The sequence below is a fragment of the Rosa chinensis genome, chromosome 5 (assembly GCF_002994745.2).
Source record: "Rosa chinensis cultivar Old Blush chromosome 5, RchiOBHm-V2, whole genome shotgun sequence".
Taxonomy (NCBI): Eukaryota; Viridiplantae; Streptophyta; class Magnoliopsida; order Rosales; family Rosaceae; genus Rosa; species Rosa chinensis.
The window spans coordinates 87514508-87538243 of NC_037092.1; the positions used below are offsets into that span (position 1 = coordinate 87514508).

At 36.5% G+C, this 23736-nt stretch overlaps 3 protein-coding genes across 3 annotated transcripts; 2 read left to right on the top strand and 1 right to left on the bottom strand.

Moving 5' to 3' along the window:
* Window positions 1–169: 169 nt before the first annotated feature.
* Window positions 170–3984, bottom strand: LOC112202063 (GPI mannosyltransferase 2). Its single transcript, XM_024342964.2, has 8 exons — window positions 3383–3984; window positions 3188–3293; window positions 2502–2594; window positions 2219–2414; window positions 1762–1940; window positions 1427–1620; window positions 915–1084; window positions 170–667 (listed from the first exon to the last, which is right to left on the bottom strand). The coding sequence occupies exons 1-8, from the start codon at window positions 3717–3719 to the stop codon at window positions 500–502; spliced, it is 1443 nt and encodes a 480-aa protein (XP_024198732.1). The 5' UTR covers window positions 3720–3984; the 3' UTR covers window positions 170–499.
* A 14073-nt stretch (window positions 3985–18057) lies between these two features.
* Window positions 18058–19237, top strand: LOC112166213 (non-specific lipid transfer protein GPI-anchored 6). The gene is made up of 3 exons (XM_024302999.2): window positions 18058–18650; window positions 18751–18852; window positions 18965–19237. The coding sequence occupies exons 1-3, from the start codon at window positions 18302–18304 to the stop codon at window positions 19099–19101; spliced, it is 588 nt and encodes a 195-aa protein (XP_024158767.1). The 5' UTR covers window positions 18058–18301; the 3' UTR covers window positions 19102–19237.
* A 745-nt stretch (window positions 19238–19982) lies between these two features.
* On the top strand, window positions 19983–22306 carry LOC112164929. The gene is made up of 2 exons (XM_024301287.2): window positions 19983–20608; window positions 21876–22306. The coding sequence occupies exons 1-2, from the start codon at window positions 20093–20095 to the stop codon at window positions 21921–21923; spliced, it is 564 nt and encodes a 187-aa protein (XP_024157055.1). The 5' UTR covers window positions 19983–20092; the 3' UTR covers window positions 21924–22306.
* The last annotated feature ends 1430 nt before the right edge of the window (window positions 22307–23736 follow it).

A 23736-nucleotide genomic window follows, 5' to 3' on the forward strand; every position in this document is an offset into this window, starting at 1 on the left:
TATTGTGGAATGAAAAACACACAACAATCAACATTGCAATATGGCCAAAGCATGGACCAAATCCCTCATACTTTTAACCACTTTGGCATGTTAACTATGTTTCGTAAAATACAATTGTATCTGTCAACTTGTATGAAGTAACAGTTGCATTAGTGGGTTTCTACATTCATTCAGCGGGTAAAAGTGCGTAAATGAAATTAATGCAAAAATTGCTTTACATTAGTTCAGAAAGAGAACAAGGGTACCAAATCCTACATAATATCTCTACTACAACACCATTTGGGTTGATCAACAGTTAGAACAATATGTATATCAACACTAAAACCCTAAAACATCAAAGAGAGACTGTGTGAGTAACCAGTGGAGCTTCCCAACACTAAAACCCTATCTCCAACAAAGTATTTAGCTCCTTCAGCATGTGAACTCAATCTGGGGCAGGAAACGAGGCACAGACCCATCAATGGAAAAGCTCTCGGTTGAGACTGATTGCAAGACATTATCAAGTGAAAGGATAAAAATTTGAAAAGAGCAAACTGCCGAGAAGAATGTACGCAGCAGAGTATGTCCAAATCACATATCCCCATCTCTTATAAGTACCAGGAGATTTCATTATATACGAAGCAAACCAATAGAGAGGAGGGCTGAAAGATAGGAAGCGAGTAGCAACCTGTCAATCGTAAAGCATCAGAACTTGGAACTTTTAAACAATCTTAGAAAGATACATATCTTTCCAATAAGATCATAATGAGAACAGCTAAAACCATTTATTTTCACAGATTACGTTGATGCAATCAAAGAGAATTCCATTTTTTTTGGAAAATCAATCAAAGAGAATAAGTGGTGACCATAACTTCACAAAGCTGACATTTATAAAATATTTCCAACTTAGAAAAAGTTTAGTATGAAACTCAAACCTGCACATGCATGACAAAAAAAGCGGTGGCTGCCATAAATCCCAAATGAAAAATATATGGGAGAGCAGCAACAGACGAGTATCCTTGACTTGCTGGTAATTTAGATTCTTCTGGGGGTAGAGTAGGAGTTTGCTTGATCACTTGCTTTTTTGCTTTGAGATTGCGATTTTCTGCACATTTGCAAACCATTGCTAAATGCAAAATACTGGGAAAAGAACAATACAGTAAAGGAGAGATATTAACAGAGCATCAGAGTATCCTAAATGAATCAATCCTCTCAGCACACTTCAATTAAGCTTTTAGGTTATTAGATTGATACAAACATATGCAGGCCTTTTAGGTTTTTAGATTGATACAAACATATGCAGAACTCAAATAGGCAATAAAATTATAAAATGGTACAGTATGACAGTATGACTTTAGTAAGAGCCATTCATGATTTGAAGCCAGTATGATATGACAGTATAATTGTCAGCTAATGAATCACAAACAAGTGCACGTTTAAAAGTTACCATGACTCAAGGTAAACAGCACAGCAGCAGAATTTTTCTCCTCAGTAGGAGCATGGAAACCTAAAGAGAAGAAGTTTTCGGGATTTGACTTCGCGTAATGGACAATTGAGCAAAGTGCCAAAGACAATATCGGCGATGCCAGTAGAAAGTTTGGCAACTGTTTAACTTGGAAGTATTTCAGAAAACCTACTCCCCTGCATTAAGAGTAACCAGCAAGTGAGCTATTCCAATTACCATACCTTGCAGAATCAGATACATGAATCCCAGTTTCACCAATAAAAGATGGAAAGAAGTAATTGGCTGATGAAAACCATTAATAGTAAAAGATAAAATACCAGTAATGATTTTGAATATAATTATACAGCATAGGCACTCTTGCTTTGCACCAGGGGCTCATTTCATTTGGAAAATGCCCGAGACAGATATTGTGGTATCCGTATGCTTGAAATGCAACAAAAGGAACAAAAATACATATACAACGGAGAGCTCCACCAACAAGAACCTGCATTGCCAACTGGCATAGAAATGAAAACTTATTAAGTAACCATCTTCCTCATAAGAAAACAAGAAATCGCTTATGTTTCTGTTTTTTTTTTTTTTCTTTTTTCTTTTCGTTTTCATTTCAGAGAAAAACAAAAGAAGACCTAAAAATTTTGCATCTAGTATGCTGTCTACTTTTATGGAACTATGTAGATAACACAAATTCCGCTAGAGTAAAGTTGTAATTTTTCTCAGGTACTAATATACAGTAAAAGCACAAGAAAAAAAAAAGAATAAAAATTTGAAACCTACAAAAGCACGCTTTCTCAAGAAAACAGCATCGTAAGCCTGATGCATAGTCTGAAAACAGAAATAACCAGCATTAAGCATTCCATTGGACCTTGAAAATCCAGAGAGGGCAAGCCAAAGAACAGCAATAGCATTCTTTCCGGACATTAGATGGTACAATCCCCCAAGTGAAAATAGGGCGTACAGAGTCTCCGAATATCTGTAACAAGCAGCAGACAAAATAACTCATTTCATTCAATTTCATACTCATCAATTCAAAATTTAAAAGAAACGAAAGACAAATTACATTGATGAATAGAATATGGAAGCTGGATTGAAGCAAAACAAAATTGAAGCCCTCAATGCTGCTTCATGGTCCTTCAAAATAATAACTGAGAGCCTGTTAAAGCCACCAGAGAAACAACAGCAATCACATTTTATACCAAAAGAATCTCAATCAAATATGTTCAGGGCACTCAAATTTTAAGACCTTATTGGAAACAAAGTATATCAACAGAAAATATCAATGCAGTGAAGCAGTCGGCTAGTGCCTCTTTAAATTTCACAACATAGAGACGAGACATGCAAGTGTGATATTAGAGCCCTGACAACCAAACGAACATTAGTAATTCAATGCATCAAACATCAGATGAAACTGGCCAGCTAGTAACAATGCTTCTATCCCATACCCCAAATCGTGGAGCAGCATGAAGTATTAAGAATTGAATTATATCGTTATACCGAAAACCAAAGCCTATATGTATACTGATAAAGACCCTGCCAAGCATCTAAACATTGGAACTGAAAATTTCACAATGGTGCACCACCAGATAGCATGTAAACTCCACTCTTTCTTTTCAATTATCGATGAAAACTCAACTTTGGTGAATCAGGGTCTCAAGAACTAAAATTTCTTTACTTTCCTAACTATAGTGAGGCAAAGCAAAGCTAACAATTACTGAGGAAATAGCATAGTTGAAGCTACCAACTCACCTGTACAAATAAAGAGCCGCAAACACAAAGCCAACGTTATTGATCACATAGCCTGATAAACCCAACACAGCTCTATGCCCAATAACCGGAATCAATGGCGCCAAAACTGAAACATGAACCATCAAAAATTATATATAGCTTAAGAAAAGAACAAAGAATCTAAAATTTACGAATTTGATTGGTGGGAACCGAAACCTTTGCGAGACAACAATGAAATGCAGAGTGGGAGGAGTGGGAAGAAAGCATAGAACTGTTCGTACTCGTATCCACATTGTGCGATTCGAACGTAGTAGACACTGTCCCATACAATGCTGGCCTCGATGGCCAAGCCGAGGCGAGGGAACAGGACATGTTTCTGGGGTTGATCAACAACGTCAGGATGTTGAGATAGGCAAGTGGGGTTGATGGGTGCGGAGGTATCGTAGGGGCTGAGGAGGGTGCGCCATAGGATGATGAGAGAGAGGACTAGGAGTCTGGATCGGATTGCGTATTTGATAACTGTGGATTCGTGGTGGGATTTGGTCGGAGACATTTTCTGGGTTTGGTGTTTCAGAGGTCAAGATTTGAAGGCTTCTGTCGTTTAATGACAACGCAACTGTAAGTAGACCTTTCTTTAGCAATACCCGAGACACTTTAAATATCCGACATAAAAGAGTTCGGGATTTTGGTGTTGGGTTTGTAAGGTGAGAATTAGCTGATTTGTGAGTGTTTTGAGTTTGGGATTTTGGTTTTGGGTTTGAGATGATCAACCAGATCAAGTGTTTGTCTTGGTGAGAATTGGGATTCGCATTGATGTGATGTGTATTGTTGTTTTAAAACCTTTCAGCTTTCTACTTCAAAAAAATGTAAAATTTCAATATCTTTCGATTTCCTTATATTTAGATCTCATTTATGTTTTAGAGGTGAGATTTTAATGAGGACATCATAAGCACTTTTAAATCAACGTTTAGATGACATGTGAGTTGTAGAATTATTATTTCAACTAAAATTGGAACCACTCATCCAACCGTTGATTTAAAAGTCTTCATTGAGTTCTCATTTTAAAGTCTTCATTAGAGCCTCTTCTTACCCATAAACACTTAGAATTTTTTTTTCATTTAATCTAAGCAATAGCAACGTTGAGCCGACAAAAGTAAGTATCGACTCGTCCCTTAGAGTCATATATTACATCCCCAGAAGTTTACGAATTAAGTTATACCACAAAATAATAAGTAAATGCTCATTCAAAGCTTACTACATAGCGGAAGTCTTAACAACAATTAAGCCACAAAATTTGCTTCTTACCCAAACAGCTACAACTACGAGATCTTAGCCTCAGCCATGATTACCTTAACTTGCAGGATTAACCCCTATACCATCAAATAGTGCACTGGGTTGCAACAACAAATACAGAAACCATACAACTCACGCTAATAACGAGGAAACCCTTTCAACTCGAGAAAAAACAACTCATACCATGATTCCTTTCAGAACTCAACAAAGAAAAACAACTCACACCTTCGAAAACTGCACATCCTTTTCCCAAAAGAAACACAAGTCACACTGTGACAAAAAACCATATAAATTATTAACCTAACAATTCAAATATGAAAATCTGGTCCAACCAGGACAATACAAGTCAACACAGTGACAAAAGTATATATTTTGTTAACCTAACAAATCAATATGAGAATACGGTCTAACCTGGACAATAAAAGTCAACACATTGACAAAATCATATATATTATTAACCTGACAAGTCAATATGAAAATTCGGTCCAACTTGGACAATAAAAGAAAGAATACCCCCAAGACTCTCTTTTAAAATGTGTATTAGTGAGTCACTAGTAACCTACTTGGAATCATGAGATACGATGACAGACATACTAGAACTCTAACTGAATCTTAACCAATAACTCGGCCAAGGATATCCCAATATCTTGCCTATGGTCACAACATGCAACCCCGGATTCTCAGGTCAACCTAACACTGGAGTAGCCAAGAAATATTACTTGTCTTTCAAATAAACTACCAGAGGAAGAGACTGGTTTGAAGAAATAAAAAACTTGAAATCACCATATGATTTTGTAGTACCTTTGTATGATCAATTTTGTGGAGATCTCTCAAACATAAATGAAAAGGCCAAAGAAGCGGCCAAATCAAACATTTATGCTATCAAAATCTGTGATATTAGATATTTTGAAGAGTATCTAAATGAATTCCAAGAATACTACTGTACAATAGTTGAACTGGAAAACACTGATCTAGTAAACCTGGTACACAGGAAACTTCCTGAACTATGGAGAACAGCTGTGAGAGAAAGTATAGCTGAAAAACCAATTGAAAGATTTTCAGTTGGAGGAATTGCCGACAGAATCAAGCAATTACTAAAAGAACAATGCAAAACAAATCTTAGAGCCAAAAAACAGCTTAAAGGAGTTGAAAACTTTTGTTATAGAATACAGGATATGCCTACCAACTGGGGATGTCATGAATTCAAATTCCGTAAGAAAAGAAAAGAAAAATATTACTCAAAAAGGTTCAGAAAGAATGAAAACAAAAAAGGTTGAAAGTTTAAGAAAAGCTCCAACTTCAAGAAACAAGATGGAGATCCAAAGACGAAATTCTTCAAGAAAAAGAAGAATCACTTAACCAACCATCAGAATAAACAACCAAGCAAGAAGGCTTGCAGATGCTGGTTATGCAAAGCTGAAGGACATTATGCCAATGAATGTCTAGAGAAAAATAAAAGATCTACATAAGCTCTATTTGAAGATTATGAGCCTATAGTAGAAACAACGAATATGAAAGGTTATGAAACAGCTGATTCTGATGAAGAAGACGATGGCATGACCGTCTACTCTGCCTACTCTGAAGAAGAAGAATCCTCATCTGATTCTGAATTAGATTCTGAAATAGAATATTTAAAATTCAGACAGATGAATGTTCTTAAAGTAAAAAACTGGGAAGAAAGTAAAACAGAAGAAATAATGTCTTCATACCAGATTAATCTTGGTACATTCATTTGTGACTCTTGCCTATGTCGCCAAAGGAGTGGACTTCCTATGTTTTGTGAAGAGTCAAAAAAGACTTATCACAAAGAATGCTTCATAGCTGAAGCAAGAAGAAAAACAAAGAATGGCACTATTAGCCAATTAGTAGAACAAGAATATGAAGAATATTTCTGTGAAAAGAAAGACTCAGGAGTTCTAGAACTGGTATCAACTGTTCTTTCATCTTGAAAAGAAGAAAAGGTAGATGAAAGTATAGAACTAGTTGAATTAGAAAATAATCCAGAAGAATGTAAACCATTCATTCCACAAGAACAAGCTCAAGATGGGCTTCAATAATCGAATATCTTCTCTACTAGTAAATACAACAACTACATAGAGATTGGATTAAAATTCCCTGATCACAGAAAATATCATCTACATGCATTTGTAGATAATGGATCAAGATTCACAGTTGCAAAAAAAAATTGCAAGATAATAAAAGAATAGCTACTAGCGTTCAGTTTGATGGAAGCCATTTAACCATGAAAAAGGTAGCTAGAGATGTTCACATCACCATTGGTGGAGGAACATTTATCATCAATACTCTTTGGCAATTAGAAGGTCAAGCATCAAATTTCTTGTTGGGAAATGATTTCCTTTGCAACAAAGATTTGTTCAAGATGAAGAAGTTATGGGCTTCAGAAAAGGAGACAAAATATTTTGGGCCGATAGACTTACCCAAGCAAAAAGTGTAGTAGGTCCAAACTTTACTACTCAATATCAGAGATCGTAATGAAATAGTGGTGGTCATAAGCCCTACAAGCCCAGATTTGAACCTGTGCTTCAAATCAATCAACGAAAAGAACTGCTTATTGAAGATTCTTCTTCTTCTGAAGAAGAAACTAGTGAATAGTTTCATCCATGAGCATAACCTCAAGCATTTTCAAAATAAGCTTGAATCTCAAAAAATCCCTACTCTTGATAAAATCAAGAAAATACTCAAACAGAATATAGATGTCGACCCTCAGAAATTTTGAGAAAAAGACCCAGTGGTCTATGAATTAAGACTACATGATATGAATGCTATATGTCATGTCAAAACTATTCCTCAATACAAACAAGAAGATCAAAAAGAATTCAGAAAAGATATAGAAGATCTCCTGAACAAGAGATTAATTTGACCATCTACTAGCCATCATCATGCTCCATCTTTCTACGTGAGAAATCATGCAGAAAATGTTGAGGAAAAGCTAGAATGGTGATTGACTATAGAGATGACAATAAAAAGACCGTTAAAGACGGATATCAAATAGCTCAAGCAAGAGTCTTGATCAATTAGCTCAAAGGAGTCAAAGTTTTTTCAAAATTCGATGTGAAGTCGAGTTTTTGGTAAGTCAAGATGCATCTAGATAGTGTTCCTCTCACTGCCTTTGGAACACCACAAGGTCATTATGAATGGTTAGTAATGCCATTTGGCCTAAAACAAACCCCTTCAATTTTCCAAAGAAAGATGGGTGACATCTTTAAACATGTTGCTGAATTCTGTATTGTCTACATTGATGACATCCTCATCTTCTCCAAAAATAGAGAAGAACACATGAAACACCTTTATGAGGTTGTTAAGTTGATAATTCAACATGGAATCATTTTAAGAGAAAAGAAAGTCTTTTTTTATCCTCGATGAAGTTGATTTTCTTGGTATAAATATCAAGAATGGAGTAATAAAGCTTCAACCCCACATCCTTGAGAAAATCTGGAAATTCCCAAATAAAATTTCTGATGCTAAGAGTCTAGAAAGATTCTTAGGAGTCATCAACTATGGAAGAGATTTCATTCCCAAAATCTCGGGATTAACAACAATGTTATCTCCTAAAACAAGTTCTAAAAGAAAATGGAACTTCACAGAAGATGATGAAAAAATTGTGAAGCAGATAAAAGTACTCTGCAAAGAACTCCCTCCTCTCCAACAACTAGAAGAAAATGATGAAATCATTCTCCAAACTGATGCAAGTGATAATTACTAGTCTGGTGTTGTTTAGGCAAAAACATTTGGAACTAACATAGAAAAGATCTGTAAATTTTGTAGCGGCAAGTTCAGCCTTACAGAACAAAATTATCCTATAGGAGAAAAAGAAATTTTGGCTGTCAAGAAAATAATTTTAAATTCTCTAGCTTTTTTAGGAAAATCTTTTACTGTATGCACTGATTGTGGAAGAGTAAAAAAATTTAAAAATTTTAAACTTGATAAAGTTGCTGATAAAGGAAGATTAGCAAATTGGCAATTATTTCTTAACCAATATGATTATAATGTCGAATTAATTGTAGAAAACAAGTACTGTCTTCTAGACGCCTTAACCAGAGAAATGATAATGTTCAGCCGAAGAGAAGGTGATGAAGTCGCAATCCCAAAAACATAAGAACAAGAAAAGAACCTAAAAATGCTGAGGAATCCAAAAAAAAAAAAATCCTCAAAAAGTTTTTGCTAGGTCCAAAAGGACTAGCCATAACTAATCAATCTCAGGGTAAAGGATTGGCTGGTCCGTCTCAAATGATAGACGGTAAAGGCTCATCAAGACCGTTTAAGGCTGTTGTTTTGCCAAAAAGCAAAACAACTCTATATGGGGTTATAAATGTTTTTAATTATGAATTGAAAACCCTCGAAGAACTGATGTGCTCCTATTATCCTATATTTCTATGTCTCGTAATCTTGGTTTTTATGTTCAATTCTCCTTATTTATTATTCATTTACATCTTTTAGTGTTTTTGTAGGTTTGTTCCATAGAAAGAAGAAAAGAAGCTAAAATGAGCTAACTAGGATTGAAAGACGCCCAGGTCCCAGAATCTGTCTGTGCAGAATATCCAACTTCACCGAATTACTGGGAGTTATCCAGATCGAATCAGACAATGAGCCTTATATTCATGGAAAGCTACGGATGTCTAGTTTATGTAGAATTTTACAGATCTCAATTTCGATACTTCTGGAGAAAGTTATGATTATTTGAGTGAAGATAGGTCGGACAGGAAATCTGCTCGGGAATTTACAACTATTCGTCGAGAACTCAAGTTTCGTGGCACAAGATCATCAATCTTAATGTTTCAAGGAAGTTAATTCAGATGAGGATTCAAGAATACATGTATTCCTACTTCTACAAAAGATATTTCAAGGTTTTCCCATTCCAAATCAAGAAAGAAATCCAAATCCAAGTCTTACAAGGAAACATGAAGCCAAAGATGAGCAGAAATCTTCCTTATATAAGGAAGCACGAATTTACATGAGAAGAGAGTCTCGGGAGCACATTGAAGACGCCTAAGGAGCGGAGACGACTCACCCATCTTCCCCTTCTTTTCCCTTTCCCTTCTTTTCCCTTTCCATTCTTTTCATGTTTTTCTTATGTTTTATTTAGTTTTATTTTTCTAAACCTCTTTTCTAGGGCTAGGATGAGGCCCTAGCATGATTGCTTACATGTTTTGATATTCAATTGATGGATTAATAGTTTCTTTTTGATAAATTCTTAATCTCTGCTTGAATTGTTGCTTATGTTAAAGTTCTATTGATTCGCGACCTTTAGGGCTTTGCATCTAGTTATCAGAAGATGAATTTGAGGTGTACCTGCAATATAATTCAAATTAGCTTCATGAGATAAAGAATTGTGAATTACATTATTGTCGTATCTGAAGTAATGGTTTGCATGATTCCCTTGTTTTCTAGAACATAATGATTCCTATATGTTAAATTTATGCAGTACCTAGATAGACTGCATGCTAGGATATACGACCTCAGCCGTACCTGGAGAGAATCATACACTTCAGGAAAACTATGGTCTAAGTGTCGTACCTGAACTTAGATATGGGAATTGTTATCTAAAGAAACGAAAGAATTCATTGGTTGGTTCAAAACGTAGATAAGATTGCTTGTGGTTGATTCCGACACCCTAGGCTCATTATCATCATATTCTTACCTTTAATCATTATAGACTCTTCTCAATTTCAATTTATTTAGATTTACTTTTTAAGTTTATGTTTTCGAATAATTTTCCCATTATCATAAACTCTTTCAAAACCGTGAAAATCATAAGTCCTAGTTTGAGTCATTGTGTTTGTCTTAGTTGATTTGTGTTTCTTGTTTTGTGTGTTCTTTTAGTTTAGTTAACTTAGGTTTTCATATTGTGAAGTGAACTAATATCCTCGTGGGAACGACAACCCCTTTTCTTTCATTACTATACTACATCCACCCTGTATACTTGTAGGAATTCCATCAAGAACCTGTGTTTAGAATTGGCAGGAGATTAGCAAACTACGAAAAGGCTATTTTAGATAATCGTTTATATGTTTTTTAGGAAAGTAATAATGGACTCATGTTCCCAGCCTTGTTTGCCCTACCTGAAGAACTTCATGAAAACGCCAGACCACAGTTCGAAGAAGTTTATGAAAATACACAGCAGAGTGCTGTCCAGAATGAAAAAATTCAATATCTTGAAGATCCTGAAAGTGCTAAAGTTCCTGTTTTAGCACTAAAAGAATTAGATTGGTTCGACTTTCATAATTTTATTGGGAGTCATAACTCTGACTCATGTCTTCCTCCAACCCTCTTCATTGTCTCTAGACCTTATGTTGGAAGATATGAAGTTAATGTTCAGAGTGAACATCCTCAAGAACACAAGCTCTGGCTTGTTGAAAATGGTTTTGTCCATAATCTCTGGACTAAAACCAATGATGATCTCAAAAGACTGCCACCCATTATAGTAAACACAGCCAAGAATGTTAGAAAAAATGACTGCATTCTTAGGTTGAAGTTCATATCTACTCCACCAGAATGGATTCAGAAGAAAAATGGTGAAGTTGATTATATTTTTCCATATCATTATGTGAGGATTATTCAAGGAAGATATCTTTAGCCTGCATGTGTAGGATATAATGGCCAACCAAATTCTAGCATCCCCTGGATGAAGGCTATGTCTTTAGAATACATTAAAAAGATTATCGAAGAAGATACTGAAAATACATTCCTGGCAGCAGGAGAGAAAATCATAGTAATTGCATATGACCATCCTGAGGAGCAGTGACCTTTTTCTATCTCTCAAGAAAATGGAAATCGATTCCACTTTGGCCTGTTTTCAGTGGGTCAAAAAAATTGAAAATGACAACCACTGCAAGATGTATGAAGATACAGATGTAGAGGAAAATAAAACCAAAGCTATGATGGAAAGCAACTCATTTGTCCTTAGTCACAATTCTGAAACAGATGAGAACATGTGAAGCAACAGGTGTGGAAAGCACTGAAAGCAACTTTTTCTTTTATAATTAAAGTAACTTTTGCTTTTCAGAAATATGAAGGCGAAAAACATTTCACCTAAAGAAATCTGCTTTTCGTCAATCGACCTCAATAATTCGGAGCACTCACAAAAGCAGAAAATAATGGAGGTGTCTTGTACATTTTTATGTTTTGAATTTCAGTTTGAGTTCCGCTCCCTATATAAAGAGCCTTAGAGTTAGTTTGTAAGGTATCAGAAAATTGAGCAGAATAATTTTCTCTCAAAGAGTAAGAAAGCCAAAGTCGTAGTAATAGCAGTGTGCTCTTCTCTTCCTGTAACCTCCAGTATGGAGTGTGCCTCTATTCCAAGTAGGTACTTGTAAACTCAGCTATGAATAACTAAATAGCTTTTAGCTGTTTACCTGAGAGTGAGACTATGGGTTTTTAGTCTGTATTTATGTTTAAATAAATAAATTCTAGTGTGTGCCCATTGTATTGTCACAAAAAAATTTGTTCTTTCTTATAAACAAATATTTGTTCTTTTTATAAATTAATCTTTCTATATGCATGATTAAGAAAACCTACAAACATTTTTAAATATCTTGCATTTACCAGAATTTTTCTTCATTAAGGCAGCAGGGATTCCGTCCTGTTAGTAACCGCTTAGACAAGAAGTCGTTAAGTGAATTTGTGGCATGTTGAAGGCTAGTTCTTAGTTGGGACGAGTTTTGTTTATCTGCATGATATATCTTAAATTTTTACAAAATTTCAACAGTAGAACTTACGGTAAACTTAACGGTGTTAACCTGATATATCAGAATGATGTTGAAATGCAAAGTTGGTACACAATTCGGATAGTTTCTAAAGTTCATACACTAAAGTGTAGAATCATCCATATTTCATATCACCTTCTGTGAGGATATCTCTTTTAAGTTTGTTTGATTTCTTGTGTGATGGAAAGACTAAAACCATTAACGAACCATCTAAACCATCATTCAACTAAACAAAAGCACTACATGCATGCATGAATTAATGAACCCAACTAATCAAGCAAATGTAAACCTCGTGGCAGAATCATGCCCTCACTTCCGTAGCTACCGATCGATTTGCATGCATTATAGACCTCAAATTTGTTGGCCTGGGGACGTCTCACAATAAATTCATCGATTAATTAAGTTGCAGGTATGGAGGTCCATGCGCATCATAATTAATACACATAAGGCCCAGAAAATTATCAATCTAGCTATATGCATCCCACCAGTGAGAAACTTTTCCATGCTACCGTCATTCTACTTGACATATGTGATGGGTAATTTTTATTGGTCCACATTATTCCTACTTTTTCTCCTTCGTTAAACCACCCATAACCTCTCTCTCTCTGTTATCTCTTCCTCTCTGTTATCTCTTGTCATGAAGAATAAGAACAGATGTTGAACCTTAAATCCAATTCACAAATTGAATATATGATATCTAAATTGATCTATAATCTCGTCACTTTAGATCGAGTGAGTGGAGAAAATGATATTCCTCCATGTCTATTGTTATATATGGAAAAACTGATATCCAAACAAGAAGGGAGAAAATTGATGTGAAAATCCAAAAGAAGGTGAGAGAACTCTTCATGGAGGACTGAGTTTTGATCTTTTAAATAATTCCAGTGGAATAATCAAACCCCAATTCTAAGACAACCAAGCACCAAAACCAACTTGACTATGGAAGGAGAATCAAGAATGAACTCACTGGAAAATTATATCACTTAGATGTTTAATTGCTCCAAATTGTCAAGTCGTCATCATGCTACAATAAAACTATTACTGGCATGCAGTTGGCCATGAAGTGCTTCGCATAATTGCAAATGGTTTGGGAGGGATGAATTTTCAGATCCAGTTCATAATTCCAGGCATTGTTAATATATATATATTTTTTGAAAATGTTAGTACTGTTCTTGTTTGATGGTGTTAAGTATGGATTAGCAACTGAAAACAACAATGATGTGGACCAATTAGACTCACCAGTCACATATGCTGGGTGGAATGACGGGAGCATGGAAAAATTTCTCCCCACCAGTTGGATTAGCATCTCCAACAGCTTTCCTATAATTAATTTCTCTATTAAAGGAAAGTAAAAATTAAAATCTCTAAAAAAATTTATGCTCCAACTCCAACATATTATCTATTTTACAGATTCCATAATTCTTTCCTAAAATTTTGCAGACTGCTGTAAATATAGGGAATTTTGTTTTCTCTTTCATCACTATCTCTATTTTAGAGATAATTATAGGGAATCTGTTGAAGCAAAACAGCTAAAATTTTCCCTAAAATAGAGAAAAATCAAGATATGTGGAAGTTGTTGGAGTTGCTCTTATATACTGCAACTCGGAGAATATTTAACCCCAACTCGAGGACTTGCAGTTAAACGTACCATTGCATCAATATTGACATACAATTGAACGGCCGGCATGCAAGTTCTCAGTTTATTAGTACGTGTTACGGTTAGGTTTCCATTTATTCGTCTAGGATATGGACGTGCGTGTACAGCTTTACATGCACAAACTGATCGAAAGGGATACAGAACTAATCATGTAATGGAAGATATATGAAATCAAGTTGATATATCATTTCTATTTTGCCCTTGAAGTTTATTACTACGAGGGTCACACTCTGACACGGTACTTCCATGAGAATTCATGAGGTCGTTAGCAATTGTCCCAATCAAAATGGTCATTGTTTGATTTGTTTCTTGTACACGTATAGTATGTAGGTGGAAGCACCACAGGCAGACCTTTTGCTCTCCTGTTCTCCGTTTGGTGTTTTGCACCAATATTTACTTCTAATCAATTTACAGACTGATGGTACATTCGCACCTCTTCTAGTATATCCAGTGGCACTCCCCCAACCAACCCAGCGACGGTCGTTATGAGACTTTTGCAAACGGTACCTTAAGCGGCGGTACTATTTCTTCAGGTTGGAGTTTTGTGGCATAGGATTTTTTCCGGACAAGTCGTTTTGGATACTGTCTCTTTTTGCCGAGCATGCTAGACCAATTGGTCGAGGCTCCACTTGTGTTTGTGATGTTTTGTGGATTCATTTTTTCTCTCGTACGTGTTGGTTTCGGACATCATATCTTTTAACTTCTGTCCCTGCCTTTTGTGTTCTAAAAATGTCTCTGGGCACTATAAGATTGTCAACGTCTCGACTAGTTTAGGCAGTGTCTAGACATAACGGGTTTAAGAAAATAAAAATATTTTTTTAGATCAAATACTTAAAAATTAACTTTTAGATCTCAGCCACCAGATCATAGCCGCTCGTTGGAGAACGACTCGGCTTCGAATTTGAACTCCTTGCCGCCGGCTCGATGATCGGAAGCTCGAGGTTCCTCATCTTCTTGTGCAGCCACCATTCGTTTTAGATGGGAGTGATGATCAGAGCTTTGGGGCCGTTTCAGTTGCAGTTAGACTTGTCAAAGGATTTGAACCAGAATGCCAGCATCGATCGGAGGAGGTCGATTTCATGTCTCCGTTTTGGAATTGAACTCAGAGAGAGAGACAGAGAGAGAGAGAGAGAGAGAGAGAGAGAGAGAGAGAGAGAGAGAGAGAGAGAGAGAGAGAGAGAGAGAGAGAGAGATTGATCGATCTATTTGGTTTCGGTTTTGGTGGTGCAGTTAGTTTCTAGGTAGAAGGGTAAAATTGTCAGAAATGGGAAAATTTGAGGATGCAAGTGGCCTTTATGTGTACAAGAAAAATTAGGTGGCCTTATAACTAATTAAAGTTTCAAACTGATACTTATATGTAATTTATATATATATATATATATATATATATATATAGAGGGCTTCCACTAAGGGATCCCTTTTTTTGGTCTTTTATAGGGATAGGCATTATACCAACTTTTAGATCATATTTTCACGTCTTAACCGTTCAGTTTTTAGGTCCTAATGTATAGATCACTTCTGTAAATTTTCAGCCAAATTGGTGATCGTTAAGGTATCCAAAACTGTAATTTACACGAACGGACCGAATCTGTCGAACCGGAACCGTTCTTGTTTATAATGGTAAATTGAAGTTTTGGATGCCTTAACGATCATCAAATTGGCTGAAAATTTGCAGAAGTGATCTATACATTAGGACCTAAAAACTGAACGGTTAAGATGTGAAAATATGATCTAAAAGTTGGTATAATATCTATCCCTATAAAACACCAAAAATAGGGATCCCTCACTAGGAGGGCCCTGTATATATATATATATATATACACACACTTAACTTTTTTCTCATGTTTTGAATCGACTATTGGTAACTATAGTTTTTGGTAATTAGACACTTATTTACAATAAAATTAAAATAAAATAAAAAATCTGCCTTGGTGTCTGCTTAATTCCCGCCTAAGCAATTAGGCACTTGGCCCCTCCCTCCCTTCTACCCACATATTGTCTAGTGACTTTTAGAATATAGCTTGACTATTACCCGGAGTATGGAGTAATTTTCCTACTCCTGGTGTAACTTTCATTCTTTGTACTATCTTGCATCAATAGAATTGATCTTGTATCTCACAAAATAGCAAAGGTTGATGTGAGGCTGCTGCAAGAGGCTCTCTTTAGAAGGTAAGGGAACGGTTATATGAATAGTCTTGAATAGAATGGTGTGGTTTATAAATAAAACCAATTTTTGTGAACTAGAACCAATTAATGTGCTGGAACCGTTTGATTGACGGTCACCAGCAATATTATTGTATACGCATGCATATTCCTCTCATCATCCACTACTCATGATGACACCTTGGATAAAGAAACTTGTTAAGTTCCCAGCATCCATTTAGCTAAGCAGACCTAGCTAGCTAGAATCAAACAATAACACTGTGCATTTAATTATGCTCATGGATGCATTTAATGATACCAATTTTCTAGCCACGTACGTGTATGATCACAACAAAGTAGTCAATCAATTTACTAGCACTACGTACTGTAGACTAGATCATCTTATAATCATTTAAGCTAGAGAAGGATCCAGTGATAGATCCATTTACCTACCATTCCTTGATTAAGCCGGTCCATTAATCTGATCCATATTTAAAGCATCCCCATTCATAAAGAAAGATCCAATGATCCATTTAGCTAGCATACCCTTGAACTAGAATGAACCATTACTCATTAATTTTATGCAAAAGCGTTTGCTTCTTATTAACTCTAATTGCATAAAGATTATATGGGATTTCTTAATTTTTCATTTTCGCTATTTGTTTGCTTGGTTGTTGTCAATTATCCAATTTCTTGTTTGGAGTGGTAAGGCTATGTGTTCTCCTCATTTGTTGGCTAGTTCAGTTGTTCTTAATGTCTTGAAGGATAAAGTAGATGTACTTCTCTTTATGCAGGACGAAGGGGAGATCTAATCCTCTAACTTCATCAAAGAGCAATATATGCAAATGCATTTAGTTTCACAACTTTTTCTAGCCACATGATCGATAGATACTCTAGATCGATATGACTATCTATATTTCTCTTAGAAATACTGAGTGTTCTCTCAATTATATATCTAGAGATGTTCTACTATAATTTTTTCATGTTTAATTAACAACAGTAAATGTATTACTCAAAATAGATCTCCTATTATAGCCAGATATAAAAGGCTCATGGTCGTGTGACTCATGTCTACTCATGAGCATTTGGAAACGAAGTTGTAGATGGTAGAGGTAGCAGCTTTCTCACATGGGGGAAGAGACGTGCATGTAATTTAATTTCTAAAAGTAGAACTAGTCCAAATGATCTCTATTGGTGACAGGTAACTTTGTCTGCCTCTGAAGTCCAAAGAAAAATAGCTAGTGATAACATAATGAAAGTTCTCTCTTCTGCTTTCTTGTACTCATGTTAATACTTATAACTTTATAAGTATTATCTAATCACGGATATGCATCGAAATGATCACGGGCTTTCCCCAGAAAACTAATCCCAGCTCATCATATCACGAGTTGCCAAAACTTAGTTGAAGATAATGATTTTTGAGTGAAACCGAGATTGTCTTCTTGCGTTTTCTGGTGCTGAATTCCCAGCAAGAAAACTATACACACACACACACATAAGAAAACAATATATGCACCCTTTTGTTTATCCAATTAAGCAACTCACTCTTCTGCCAACTGAAGGATCCCAACTAGCCTTCTACTCTTAATTAAGTAAATATGCTAGAGACTGTATTTTCTTTAATTGACTAACAATCCTGATGTTCATCAGAATACCATCATCCTCTATACTTCCTCCGGATCCGGCCTATAGTGAGGTCGAAATCCACATCACCAACTTATTCTTCGACAGTTTAAGAAGTCCATATATAAAATATTAGTATGCTTAGCCTAATCCTGAATTCTGTATAGTTTTTTTTTTCTCATTTACCGAAAGATGAAAAGTCACCGTAGCGGTGTCTCTTCACTCCGAAAGTCCTTTGTGTGTTGTTTGAGCGAGAGTGAATGAGTTGTGGCTCCTTGACCAAAAAAGCAAAAAAAAGAATGAGTTGTTGCAATGCCAGCTCAGGTCATTTAGAGTTGCGGAAGTGGTAGGGTATTATAGTCCTGGTAATGATCAGTCCATGTTCTCTACTAGTTTTAGATGTAACATTTTTGTGCCTTCGATCTGCGCAAGGACTAGTTTCGTTTGAGGACAAATACATGTCCTTCACACAGTCACATGTGAATAAGCCTCATATATACATTGCATATTAATTATTGCCACCATCCAACCACTTTTCTACTCGAAGTATCTCATCCCCAAAACCCAAAAGGTGAAAAGGGTAGTTGAAAAACCATACATAAAAACCAAAAAGCACCAACACAAATAACATCAACATTCCCTCCAACCCAGTCCAGAGCGCCAGCACTATTACTCTTTCTCTGCATTATTATTGCAATGAGTAACTCAGAGAAGTTCAGTGTGGGGATCTCATGTATATTTGTGGTGGTGATGATGCTAGCTGGTTTTGGAAGCTCAGACATAGACCAAGACAGGGCGCAATGTGCAGACCAGCTAATAGGGCTTGCTCCATGTCTTCCTTATGTTGGTGGTGAAAAAGATGCCAAAACTCCCACAATAGACTGCTGCACTGGCCTGAAACAGGTGGATGCAAAGAGCCACAGATGCCTCTGTGTTCTGATTAAGGACCACAACGATCCTAAACTCGGGCTCAACATCAACGCTACGCTTGCTTTGATGCTCCCTGGTGCCTGCCATGTACCAGTTAACATAACTAGCTGTGTTGGTATGTAATTATATATGTACTGGTTTACATGCATACATAAATGGATCACGTTAATCACTAATTTGATCGTACCTTTTTGATATTGGTCATGGATTTTCAGATCTCTTGCATTTGGATCCAAAATCGGCAGACGGTAAGATGTTCTTGGGATATGCAGAGAAGACTAAAGCTGTTAACAGTACTAGTGCTCCTATTTCCAGTGGTAACAAATCTAATCACTTCCTCTCCATAATCTATACACAGTTTGTGTTAATCAGTATGCATCTGTTTTGTATAGCTGTCTAATTATTCTGGCAATTGGTTTTCTATTATAGGAAACTCTACAAGCAGTGGTACAGTTTCTCAAGAAATGAGTGATGGTTGGAGCCTGGGAAAAGGATTGATGGGAATAGAGATGCTTTTTGTGATCTCAATGTGCTTTTATATTTCTCACCTTGTGTTCTATGTTTAATATAGATGTGATTGCTGCGGTCAGTTTTTAATGTATCTCATTAATTTGCACTTAATTATTTATCCAATTGTATTGGATTTTTTTTGGTATTGGATAATATGGGAGATATATGTATGGATCGGATTAGTTGGAATAATCTAATGAGTGTACCACGTCCTTTTATGTCCAATTGCATAAAAAAAAAAAAGTGGACAAATTCCTAGCAACTGAAATGGTCAGTTTTAGCAGCTATCATGCATTGGAGTACTTCCATCTTCCTGTTGTTGTGATCTATGTTGTCTTAATTATAAGAGGATGCCAACCCCAAAGGGTAGGTTAATTTGCCTGTATTTATGGCCATTGAAGTTAGATTCTAATTAACGACGTAAAAACGGTAAGTTCTCTTGGCGCTAATAAAGTTTGATTGGTTTGACAGTTACAAGTCTTCGGTTGTACGTTTTATATATAGTGTCTAGAATTATCACAACACCCATAAGTTGGTGAAAAGTTGTCATTCAACAGACATCCGGAACAAATGAGAAATATTAATTGTCGTGAAACTGATTAGTTTTAATTAGTAATCCGTTGTTTTTAATATGAAATTCAACGTACAACTTATCATTAATAAACAAAATTATGGTTTAGAATGAAATTTACCTTAAACGTCTTCCATACTGATCGTAAGCGAGCTAAAAGAAACTGTTTATTTTAACTTCTTTTCTTCCTTGCTAAAAACCACTAGCATCCTCCATTTTGTGCAAGCACCATTGTGTACACTTAACCCACCTGGACTTCACCACAAAAGCCCCAACCAAATCCAGCCCTGAAATCTTCACAAACATTAAGAACAAACCCAAATACAGATTAGATAAGAGTCAAAGACCAAAACAAGAGTCAAAGACACCTCTTTATTTCTAAACCAACCCTTCCCCCAAACCCAAAGACTCAGACTTTCTCACTCAAAGGTCTCAATCTCTCGGTCTCTCTCTCTCTCTCCCAACCCGACCCGAACATGGCTCCATTTCCAAAACCCCATCCGGGTCTAATCCCAATCCTCCTCCTCCTCCTCCTCTCCACCGCCGCAAGCCCCTCTCTTTCTCTCTCCTCCGACTCCTCCGCCTCGGTCTTCGAGCTCTTACCCAAATATGGGCTCCCCAGTGGGCTCCTACCCGCCTCGGTTTCCAACTACACGTTGTCCGCCGACGACGGCCGATTCGTCGTCGTTTTGGAGAAGCCGTGCTATATCCAGTTCGAGTACTTGGTGTACTACGAGACCCGCATCACCGGAAAGCTGAGCTACGGCGCGATCACGGAGCTGAAGGGCATTCAGGTCCAAAGATTGTTCTTTTGGTTCGACGTCGACGAGATCAGGGTCGATTTGCCGCCGTCCGATAGTATTTACTTCACCGTTGGGATCATCAACAAGAAGCTCGATGTCGATCAGTTCCAGAGCGTTCATTCTTGCCGCGACGGGCTTTCGGGTTCGGGTTCGGGTTCTTGCCTCGGGTCCTTGAAACGGGTCATTCAGGTAGTCACTGCTTTATTGATTAAAGTTTGAAGCTTTGGATCTTTATCTTTCTGGGTTTGTTGTGATGATATGCTTCTGCATTGTTGTTTTGTTCATGTTAGAGTAGCGGAAATGAATCAAACTTTTCTGTTGTGCAAGTAAATGATGGTGTTTATGAGAGGTTTATTTCAGTTCCTGAATGAGCTTGTTTTGCCTGAAGCTTATTCGGATATCGTGGATGTAATTTGCGCTTTTTATGTGGTTTGTACACTGAATTGAGGCGGATTAGGCAATGCTATTTGTGGAATAAAGCTAATGGTGGGTTTGGTTAAATGGTTGAACTCGAGGAATATGAGAGCATGTATTTTGTACAAAACTCTGGAATCAAACTAAAATGGATTCCTTGGCCTTGTTCTCTTTTTCCATTTACTTCGATAGACTAGTTTAGCCAGTTGCTATATTAAGGAAGCTGTAGGGCTTAGCTGATCAATGAGGCATTTTGCTCGGTTGGGAACCTTGGCAAGATGAAAACCAGGTGTTGAACACCTTGTCTTCATACGCACAGGAAAGACCTATTAGAAACACATTTCACCTTGCCAATTTTTTGTCTAAGGGGAAAGCCTGACAATCGAAAAAGGATATTATTATGAGTGACCGAACTTTGCTTGCTGTGGGGAATATCTTTTTGAGAAGCTGCTCTATGTATTCTATGTAGTAAATGGAAGGGTATCGGTAGGTCAACTACTGATGCATTATTACAATTACCCTCCAAACTTACGATTACTGAAGTTTTCATAGATATAGTGTCCAACTCCTCAAATCCAATGTCAGACATTTCACCTACTCTAGTTCGCACATTTATCATCACATTATCATCATCAGCTTTGTCTTTGTTCCAAATACAGGGGTCAACCACTTAAATCTCACCCTCCTTTCTTGTTTTAAGTATATGCTGCGTCTTATTTTGAATAAAAAATTCAGATTTTCTTCAAATAGTAACTTTGGCTTGTCTTCCTGTGGTTATTGGTGCATGGTCTTTGAGACATACCCATTGCTTATCCTCTATAATGATCTTGTGTCAATTAGTCATGTATAGGATGGCCAAAATTCTGGTTGTCCAACTGTCTATCATTAAGAATGTTCTACTGATACGGTGAATTTTTGCATTACATGAGATTTAGTTAGAATTCTGTTGAAGCTTTCTATGTTGCCTTTAAATTGCGTTGCGTACATGTTGAATTTCTCCCTATTGATATATAACTTGTTTCTGCTCTGTTGTGATTTGCAGCTTCCATCTCCGCTGGAAGAAGAGATAAAGATGCTACTTACTGAGTAGCTGACACCATTAAGTGCTTACGGTGTTCGTAGTGGTTGAGCCTCAGAAACCTACAAAGTCGTACTCGACACTTTTAGATTCAGAAGCCTAGACTCACAAAGCCGTTGAGTTTGGTTGTAGTAAAATTGAGTGTAATGTACCCTACTGGACATGTTTCATAGTTATTTTCCGACATGGGTATTATTACTGGTGTTACTGGTTGCAACTGTGTAGTTTGTATTGAAAGTATTATCATATATGAAGGACTTAAACTTGTATATTAATTTGGATGTTGCATGTACACATCAATGCCCGATCAAGGCTGAAAGGTGAAACTCTGAAAGGGACTTTGATGTTGAATTGCTGCTAGTATCACAATGTTGTTGAAGAGTTGGTGAATCGAAGCCAAAAGGTTTTCCTTCTTTTTCTGGAGCTTACCATATTATATTCAAGTACGGTAAAAGCTGTTGTCATGTTTCTCCAAACCATCAACATTCCTTAAATAGCAACATGTACAACAGTGCAAAGCAAGCAATTTAAAACGACGTTATAAAGAAGGTGAGAAAACCATTTCATCGATTGATAATTGCTTTGAAACCCAAGAAAATGTGTATACTTATGGCCGTGTCAAGACTCAAGATGCAGCTTAAATTATTGGAGCTTTGAATCTTTGATAACCTATTCTTTTGGAAGTCGATGTATGGGAGCTTGATGACTTGAGAAAACTCAGAAGATGAAGCAAAGCTTCACATCGAGTTGTTCCTTCCCTCAGGTAACACTGATTAGTCTCATTATCTTCTTAGATTCAAATTGGTGCCTATTGTTGTTAGTTTCCTGCATCTGTGATTGTTTGCTTTCATTACTTCATGCATGGTGCTAGGTTTGAGCAGAGCTGTGATGATTTGAATGTGTGATGTATTCATAATTGATAATTTGCTTATTCTTCACGCATGTTATTGCTTTCGAGCATGGCTCTGATGCTTCAAGAATTTGCAGTTTTGCACATTACTGGGAATATTTATATAAAAGAAGTACCTGAGCAGAAAGGTGTAAGAATATGCTTTTTTTAGTTCCGTTTTAACTTGGAGAATAGCCTGAAAAGATAATGAAGACAGAATTTTATGCGAACATGTTCCTTACATCAGCCAACAAATTAAATACTGAATTTATTGGAATTCAGATTCACCTTTAGCTTCTTGCTCTTAGGTGACCATACAGGCATTTGACGGGTGAGCTCACAGCGACTCAAATGCGAAAATCAAAGAGTTTGGAATCCATCCAAATCAGCCATGCCAAGATCAGCTGGAACTTCCTGCCTTAGAAAACTAGATGTGAAGGATAGGAAAATGAGACTTTCGCAATGCATCACTATTAGCATTGCCCCTGTGATATTGGTCAATCTATTGAAAAACTAAGCGAAAGGATAAGGATTTCCATGTTAGAATTTCTACTAAAGGCTCATTGGGAAGGTATCAGTGAATAATAGTCAAGTTTACCAAGGTTGAGAAATTTAGTATTCCTGATTTTGTCATATCATTATGTTGTAAGATCAATAGATGGCAGCTATCTGCTAAGCCTTCTCTGTGTATGCATTATTATCATCATGTAGAGCCTATCTTGTACATATTCTAGGAGTTGGAAATGTGCTCATATCTATGAAACATCAAACCTTGGAATTTGATACTCATTGTCCACATTTTGGCTGTTCATAATTTCATATCATCTTCTATCATCTTGATGGTAATGTTGAGTGGTTGCTAAAATCTTGATGATTTTGTCAAAGAATTGTAAGAAATCGACAAAAACCCTCCATTATTAGGGATGTTACCATATC

Bases quoted from the DNA above. Each gene is read 5' to 3' on its own strand.
- LOC112202063 (XM_024342964.2), bottom strand. From the start codon at position 3,719: ATGTCTCCGACCAAATCCCACCACGAATCCACAGTTATCAAATACGCA. The intron at 3,294-3,382 runs GTTTCGGTTCCC...TTCATGTTTCAG, and splicing joins TTCATTGTTGTCTCGCAAAG to TTTTGGCGCCATTGATTCCG. The intron at 1,621-1,761 runs GTATTTTATCTT...CTCTTAATGCAG, and splicing joins TATATTCAAAATCATTACTG to GGGAGTAGGTTTTCTGAAAT.
- LOC112166213 (XM_024302999.2), top strand. From the start codon at position 18,302: ATGAGTAACTCAGAGAAGTTCAGTGTGGGGATCTCATGTATATTTGTG. The intron at 18,651-18,750 runs GTATGTAATTAT...ATGGATTTTCAG, and splicing joins TAACATAACTAGCTGTGTTG to ATCTCTTGCATTTGGATCCA. The intron at 18,853-18,964 runs GTAACAAATCTA...TTTCTATTATAG, and splicing joins TAGTGCTCCTATTTCCAGTG to GAAACTCTACAAGCAGTGGT.
- LOC112164929 (XM_024301287.2), top strand. From the start codon at position 20,093: ATGGCTCCATTTCCAAAACCCCATCCGGGTCTAATCCCAATCCTCCTC. The intron at 20,609-21,875 runs GTAGTCACTGCT...TGTGATTTGCAG, and splicing joins CCTTGAAACGGGTCATTCAG to CTTCCATCTCCGCTGGAAGA.